At 48.2% G+C, this 8,108-nt stretch overlaps 2 protein-coding genes and 1 long non-coding RNA gene across 5 annotated transcripts in view; 1 reads left to right on the forward strand and 2 right to left on the reverse strand.

The window, feature by feature from the left end:
* The window catches only part of acot7 (acyl-CoA thioesterase 7), a 66,769-nt gene extending 62,576 nt beyond the window's left edge, over window positions 1-4,193 (reverse strand). Inside the window, exon 1 of the mRNA XM_049753527.1 lies at window positions 4,045-4,193. Coding sequence (XP_049609484.1) covers window positions 4,045-4,142 — 98 coding nt within the window. The 5' untranslated portion in view covers window positions 4,143-4,193. The remainder of the gene's footprint in view (window positions 1-4,044) is intronic.
* LOC125988401 (uncharacterized) lies at window positions 3,765-5,626 on the forward strand. Of its 3 annotated transcripts, none has more exons than XR_007488307.2 (3): window positions 3,765-3,946; window positions 4,055-4,176; window positions 4,336-5,626. It is a non-coding gene; the product is annotated as an uncharacterized lncRNA (long non-coding RNA). The 3 variants fall into 3 exon arrangements; XR_007488308.1 differs by lacking the exon at window positions 3,765-3,946 and having other exon boundaries at window positions 4,336-4,485; window positions 5,250-5,626; XR_007488306.1 differs by lacking the exon at window positions 3,765-3,946 and having other exon boundaries at window positions 4,336-4,485; window positions 5,382-5,626.
* On the reverse strand, window positions 4,810-6,223 carry LOC125988398 (transcription factor HES-2-like). Its single transcript, XM_049753559.1, has 4 exons — window positions 6,091-6,223; window positions 5,909-6,004; window positions 5,713-5,800; window positions 4,810-5,602 (listed from the first exon to the last, which is right to left on the reverse strand). Exons 1-4 carry the CDS (start codon window positions 6,178-6,180, stop codon window positions 5,292-5,294), a joined length of 585 nt encoding a protein of 194 aa, XP_049609516.1. The 5' UTR covers window positions 6,181-6,223; the 3' UTR covers window positions 4,810-5,291.
* Between the last annotated feature and the right edge of the window lie 1,885 nt (window positions 6,224-8,108).

An 8,108-nucleotide genomic window follows, 5' to 3' on the forward strand; every position in this document is an offset into this window, starting at 1 on the left:
CTGCATAGATTACAATCCCCTCAACCAAATCACTATAAAGAATCAGTACCCCCTCCCACTCATGTCGGCCGTGTTTGATCAGTTGCAGCAGGCTCGGGTATTCACCAAGTTAGATTTACGTAACGCGTATCACCTCGTGCGCATTCGGGAAGGTGATGAGTGGAAGACGGGCTTCAACACCCCCCGGGGACACTTTGAATACCGGGTAATGCCGTTCGGCCTCACCAATGCCCCCGCGGTCTTCCAAGCCATGATCAATGACGTTCTGAGTGATTTCTTAGACCACTTTGTTTTCGTTTACTTGGATGACATCTTAATTTATTCACCAGATTTGAGGACCCATGAGAGTCATGTTAAGTCGGTCCTGCAACGGCTCCTGGACCATCGACTTTATGTCAAGGCCGAAAAGAGCGAGTTCCATGCCGAAACGATATCGTTCCTGGGCTTCATCATAGCCCCAGGAAAGGTCCAGATGGACCCAGCCAAAGTCAGCGCGGTGACCCAATGGCCGGTACCGGATAGCCGCAAAAGAGTGCAGCAATATCTAGGATTTGCTAACTTTTATAGACGATTCATACGAGGCTTCAGCGCCACCGCGGCTCCCCTGCACGCTCTCACCTCCCCGACAGTTCCGTTTCGCTGGACGGCGGAGGCTGAAGCCGCCTTCCAGGAGCTGAAGAGGCGGTTCACCACCGCTCCAATTCTTACCTTGCCTGACCCATCTCGTCAGTTCGTGGTGGAGGTTGATGCCTCCAGCCAGGGAATCGGCGCCGTCCTGTCTCAGAGATCCCAGGTCGACAACAAGCTCCATCCCTGCGCCTTTTTGTCCCGACGGCTGACCCCCGTGGAGCAGAACTATGACGTCGGAGATCGGGAATTGTTAGCGGTCAAAAAGGCTCTGGAAGAATGGAGACACTGGCTGGAGGGAGCCCAACACCCCTTTCTGGTTTGGACCGATCACAAGAACCTGCAATATATCAAGGAGGCCAAGTGATTGAACTCCCGCCAGGCTCGTTGGTCCCTCTTCTTTAACCGTTTCCATTTCACGTTGTCTTACAGACCGGGGGCCAAGAACACCAAACCTGATGCGCTGTCACGCGTCTACAGACCAGACCCGGTGTCCACAGAGCCAGAGCCCATTCTCCCCCCTCACTGCGTGGTGGGAGCCGTAACCTGGCCCATAGAGGACTTAGTGAAGCGGGCAAACCACGATGATCCACCCCCTAGGGGAAGTCCCGAGAATAGACTGTTTGTTCCGCCCCGACTACGATCCCAAGTGATCCACTGGGCGCACACCTCCCGGCTCACGTGTCACCCGGGCGTGCGAAGAACCCTGCACGTCCTCCAACAAAGATTCTGGTGGCCCTCCATGGGGGCGGACGTCCGGGCGTATGTTGCAGCCTGTTCCATCTGTGCGCGAAGTAAGAACACTCCGGGCCGCCGTGTGGGGTTGCTGCAGCCTCTCTCCATTCCCTCTCGACCATGGGCCGACATCTCTGTGGATTTTGTCACGGGACTGCCGGTGTCTAGCGGTAAGACGACGATACTCACCGTCGTGGATAGGTTCTCCAAGATGGCCCACTTCATTGCCCTGCCCAAATTACCTTCGGCCAAACGGACTGCAGTAGTTCTCATGGACCACGTCTTCAGGATCCATGGATTTCCTCGGGACGTCATGTCAGATAGGGGCCCCCAGTTCGTGTCCCGCTTTTGGAGGGCCTTCTGCAAGCTTATAGGGGCCACCGTGAGCCTCACTTCGGGCTACCACCCGGAAGCGAACGGCCAAGCAGAACGCATGGAGTGGAGTCAAAACTTGACCTGGGTAGAGTACGCCCATAACTCCCTTCCCACCACGGCAACCGGGATGTCCCCCTTAATGTGCGTCTTTGGATACCAGCCCCCGCTCTTCCCCGCCAGCGAGCCGGAGGTGTCAGTTACCTCGGCACGCGCCGTGGTGAGACGCTGTCGGCGCATCTGGGCGGCGGCAAGGGCCATACTGGTCCGCCAGGGCGACAGGGTGAAGAGGATGGCTGACCGGAGACGTCGTCCGGCGCCTGTCTACCGGCCCGGCCAGCGGGTCTGGCTGTCCGCCCGGGACCTTCCCCTCCAGGTGGGCTCCAGGAAGCTGGCCCCTCGTTTTGTAGGGCCGTTTCCGATTTCCAAGGTCGTCGGTCCAGCGGCTGTGCGGCTCCGTCTGCCTCGGTCCCTTGCGGTGCATCCCACCTTCCACGTCGGGAAGGTCAAGCCGGTTAGGGAGAGTGGGATCGTGCCGGCTCCCGCGGCACCTCCGCCTCCGCGGACGGTGGGGGGTGGGCCTGCCTACACAGTTAAGAAGTTGCTGGACGTGCGCCGGAAGGGCCGAGGCTGGCAATTCCTGGTGGACTGGGAGGGTTACGGGCCAGAGGAGCGGCAATGGGTGCCGCGTAGCTATATCCTGGATCCCGGGCTATTAGATGACTTTTATGCGGCTCACCCCGATGCTCCGGGTCCGTCTGGGATCCGGCCCTAGAGGGGGGGGTTATGTCATGCTGTCATGTGTCGTCCGGATCACTTCCTGTTTTATTGTGTGATTTTCCTCTCGTTCCAGTCGGTGTGTCCTTCCCCTGTGCGTCCGGTCACGTGAACCCCTGATTCCAAGTGTGTGCACCTGCGCCAATGACCAACTGTCTTCACCTGTGTTCCCCTCCTGTGTCCATATAACCCGCGTCTTTCCCCGTATCCAGTGCCAGTGCGTCTTGCCTTGTCAGAACACTAGCGATCACGAAACCCTCGAGTTCCACGTAGAAGCCTTGTTTGAGCAACCTTGATCACCGATGTTAACTTGGTTACATCGCTACCTTGTTTTTGTATTTCCCTCGGTTCGAGGCGCTTTGATTTCCCCTTTTTCTCCCACGGTTTGAGGCGCCTTTGTTTTCCCTTTTTTCCCTCCTAGTGAGGCGTTTTTTGTTCGACTGTCAGTGGCGACAATAAAAGCCTTTTTGGACATTGAACTCTCTGCATTCGAGTCCTCTCCCTGCTCTGCGCCTGACAACGTGATGTTCAAATAAATATACATCAGGCAATACCATATCACATGACCAAGCTTAAATGTACGTAGTATCAATAAATGGCATATTTCTCTATTATGCGTACGAACAGTATCAGCATATGGACCCTCACATAGACACAAAGAGGCACATACACGTTTGTTATTATATATTTTTACCCAAAAACAGAAGAAAAAGCGAAAAAAGATGAAAGGGGCAAGGAGTGAGCCTCAAGTTCAATGTGTCATTAGTACACACACCACCACAAAATTAGGTGTAGGAGGACACAAAATGCAAACGTACTTGCTCCTCAGACGTTCTTGTAGCAAAACAGGGACTTTCCATTTAACGTCTTCAGATAAGCTATAAGCAGTGTCACGAAGTTTATTTTGTGATTGTACATACGACACCTGATAACTGTTTGAAGTAATGAACATACATAATATGTATCTTAAATTGTGTTTGCAGAACAATTGATCTTCTGTTTAACACGGATGTGCGACTGTGAGGGAGTGTGGTTTGGTGGGGGGCACTTTGCGCCCCCTGTTGGTGAACAAGTGTACAACGACGCAGGACGTGCTGCTAGGACATGAAGCCGAGTCATAAATGCACATTCTGCTCCAGCTTTTGACCTATACATATTTTCATGTTCAATAAAGACGTAAGCATCATGTTGCGTGGTGTCATCGTCTTCTACGTGTTTGACGGGAAGGTGTGTTTGATGATATGACTCGAGGACGACAAAAATGCTTTATCATCCACTAACACATCCCGTTTGATGCACTACGCCATAACTAAACATTTCGACGCAGTCACCAACAATGATTACGGAGACAGAAATGGAACGCATGCAAAACAGATAAAGTAGATTAAGCCGGCGAGTAAAGTCTCGCGATGGATGGACGGCGGTCGGGGCATACGTGAGTTCCCTATATGCACTGATCATGTATTCACATGCCGAATGACGAAGTAAAGGACGAACATGTCGTAATAAACACAACACAATTAAACATCCTACCTGCATATAGTTGAAAGGATGATGCGGCTTCGAGAGGCTTCATCACAGACATGATATTGGTGAGGACGTCCTCTGTTCAATGGTGAAAACGAAGACATTTGCACAGTATCCGGGAGTTAAGTCAGCACGGAAGTAAGTAGTAATTTAGAAAAGAGGCGCTAAATGTTTCTCGCGGGTATAAGGAAACGCAATGTGCTGAACACGATTGAACTGCTGAATGCTGTGCTGAACACGAACACGATTTCATCAAATGTATCTGTGGTGATTATTTTGGAAATGTCACGTCAACAGTGAACAGCGTCCATCCGTCGGCTTCCTTCTGAACGAGGCAATTCTTGAGTACGTGAACGCAACAAGCCTTGGCAATAACACTCGCGGCCTTTGGGGAGAAGCAGACACCAATACAAGAAGACGCCGAGGCCGAAACAAAATTTATTTCAGGTAAAGTATTATTTATTATTATTTAAGGTAATAAATGACAAAACATACGCCCACATATCCAAAAGCATTGGCACAGAACTAGAAATTAATGCTGGCCACACAAAATGGGATTTAAAAAAAACACTTATGGCATATCCTAGATCAGGGGGTTATAAACCAATTGCAGTGTTTGTTTTCAGAGGAAAACTGTACAATGCGGTGTAGCAAAGTGTTAATGCTTTGATGTTGTCCCGACATTGATAAGGGATGCATCAACTTTCATATAGGCCTACTGTACAAACAGAATTCTACAGTGTGAGGGAAAAAAAGACAGGTGCACATCACTACGACGTCGAAGTTTTATTTTTTTTTTAATACAAACATTACACAAACACATAAAATGCTGTAAAATGGAATAAAACATCCCAAAAGGGATACCTGCAGTGACATGATATGATATGTCCACAAAATCAATCTGCACAGATTCACAACACTGAAATCATACAGTGCAAATTCACTAACAGTGACCCTTGGGGTCTTACAGGGCGGTTTCAATAGCCCTTAATCATTCAGTCATCAAAACAGACCAAATATTTAACCTAAAACATACATGCGGAGTTTTAACCAAATACGACAGTCTAGATGTCAACTTATACAAGACAACCGACGCGTGCGCAAAAGGGAAAGTATACAATACTCAGCTAAGTCGATTTATGGTAAATCTTAAACGCAGGCCTATACAAGTCGACATGTAATATGTACATGTATATAACATGCTGCCATAGTCGTTTCGAGGGCGTGCTGTGGACCCACGAGACGAGAATAATCTACCAGGGTCTCCACATGGGGGCAATGTTGAGCTGTGGAGCTGACCGCGCTCCACTTGGGTGCATCGCACCCTCGGGTTTGTGGCCCAGGCTGGACTTCAGGCTAAGAAGCCTCTGCTGGATGTGCGGGAAAGCCGCGGAGCTCTGGCTGCAGCAGTTGTGGCACTGCCTGTTGATATTGGCCGACATGGACCTCTGGATGAAGTCGGTCACCTGTCGGGTGGCGTCGGGCTCGAGGCTGCTTTTCGGAAGGAGCGCAGAGACGCGATGGAGGCAAGCTTTGTAGCCCTCTTTGTAACTGTCTGTGGAATCTGAAATACAAGTGATTATGTTGAGCTGTTGAATCAACGAATGAACTTGTAAAAAAGCCGTATTGTATTTCTGACTTCGTGTGAGTAGGCTCTTTGAGCAGGTTACTCACTTTTATTTTGGACAGGGGGCATGTCACTGAGGAACCTCACAGTCATCTCCAGGATGTCTGCTTTCTCCAGCTTAGAGTAGCGACTTTTCTGCAAATGTTAAAAAATAATCATGTTAAAACAAACGAGCCAACCCCTTACTTTGATAATTTCACATCTAACAATATGTTCAATGAACTGAAATTAAAAACAACATACATCTTTGCCGGTTAGAGGAAGAATGAGGTCCTTCAAGTGGTTCAGGCTGTCGTTAATACGAGCACGCCTTCTTTTCTCCACCAATGGTTTCATCGTCTGAAAATTATAAACCAAGTTTAGTGGCGGTACAATAAATAGAGAACATTTGAGCACATTTAAATGTATGAGGAAAGACAACTCACCTTTCTGAGCTCTAGGGCTTCTTTCCTTTTGGCCACGGTGGACTTCGCGGGAAAGGATGCTAGAGCATCACAAGTCATGTTTGGAGACATGTTCTTCGTCCTATGAGTTCTGGAGATGTATCCTCGACAGATACCAGCGGAAAACTGTGTCCAACCGTCAGCGGCTGCAGTTTATATCCGCGTCCATGGCGTCGGTACCCGTGCGTCACGGCTACGCCCCCAAGCCAACACCAAACGTCGTGACTGGCCACGCATTCGATGAAAACAACAGAATAAAAGCTTCACGTTTATTAGGATATTAGGATAGCCATCTGTCTTCTACTTAAATCCAAGCGTGACAACTGCATTGCGTGTCTGCATTATGATAAGCAAAAACTATATGCATAATCCACATCCAGACGCCACGCGTAAAACTTGTTTGCTCGCACACAAACCCAACCAAACCAACAAAACATTTGAAGAAGCCATTTTTCAATAGTTACATGTGTATTGAAATCAAATCAAATTTAGTACATTACTTTATTTGTCGTAGAAAAAAATAACACGGGTTGTATGGTTGTGTGTAATTCTACAGTAACCACGGTTTTTTTGCGTTTTTACGCGTAGACTCAAGACTGTTCTAAATATGAAACAAAGCCAATCTAATGCAATGAATTAGTTCATTTTACTCAATTGTTCTGATTCTATTTCAGATAGTATAACAATATAAAATACTTGCAGCATTATTGATTCTTTGTGTTGTTGTTTTAGTGTTCATCATAAAATGCATTTTATTGCGTTTCATACCAAAGGATGTTTGCTCATGTAAACTACATAGTTTTCACGGGGCGCCCCTTTATTAAATAAATACTTAAACAAAAGACAGCGTAATACAGCTGTCGGAATTGAAGCAGCCTCTGCATGCATGGAAATCGGATCCGCAGGCAGCCAGTCTCCTGCTCCAATCCAATCCACGCTACATCAAGTAAACCCAAGCCACGCTACTTCCAAATAACATCTGCTCACACATTTTGACAACAATAGTTTTGCATATGAGGTTTATGCAGTTCCTGAAAGGGGTGGAGGGTGACGAGGTCGCAATACCTGCAGGGTGTTTGTGCGTCCTGCTGCCAACGCGACGCACAGAATGGCGGGTGCTGGAACCGGGAGGGTTGGGGGCGTCGCTGATTTGATGCACACAAAGAAAACAGCAGCACATTTTGGAAAATAACTCAAAAGAAATGATTGTTTTGATTTATTTCTGCTAAGTTGTGGATAATTCAGCCGACAGAGGAAGGTTTATTCCACCCTTTATGCGTCGCGCTTTCCCAAATTTGTGTACTTATCAGCAAGTTTCAAGTTAGAATAGCATCGAACAATAACTGAAGATGTATGACAAACCATCAGATGCCGCTGCACTCTTCGAACAATAACTGAAGATGTATGACAAACCATCAGATGCCGCTGCACTCTGGGGAACCACGCGTGCAGCACGCGCCACGGTGACCAGATGGCTCTCTGCCACCCCCACCTTCCGATCACCCTCATTCTCTTTCAGCCTGTATCCATGCAGTCATCCTGCGGCGCAGACATCCCAGCACCGTTAGTCGTACTACAGGCGTGCGCGCGCGCGCACACACACACACAGGCACGCACACGATTGTGTGTGTCTTTTTTTTACGCGCATGACACATGATCCCAAGCACTTTTGGCGTGGCTACCCCATCTGCATGTTTATATAATGTACAACTGATTCGATTCGTTACCATCCCCACCCCAGCCCCGATATGGAGGCTTTGTGCCGCATTATATAGCTTGACAGCCATTTTGGCGTCCAGGCAATCATGGGATGCATGTTTTTGCATATTGTTTACTCAATCTGGTAGAGGGCATAGGAAGTATTTTGTATGGAGACTAGAAAAGAAATGTAGACTAGAAAGAAAGAAAGAAAGAAAGAAAGAAAGAAAGAAAGAAAGAAAGAAAGAAAGAAAGAAAGAAAGAAAGAAAGAAAGAAAGAGACACAAACATATGTCACGTCT

The sequence above is a fragment of the Syngnathus scovelli genome, chromosome 2 (genome assembly GCF_024217435.2).
Source record: "Syngnathus scovelli strain Florida chromosome 2, RoL_Ssco_1.2, whole genome shotgun sequence".
NCBI classification, from domain to species: domain Eukaryota; kingdom Metazoa; phylum Chordata; class Actinopteri; order Syngnathiformes; family Syngnathidae; genus Syngnathus; species Syngnathus scovelli.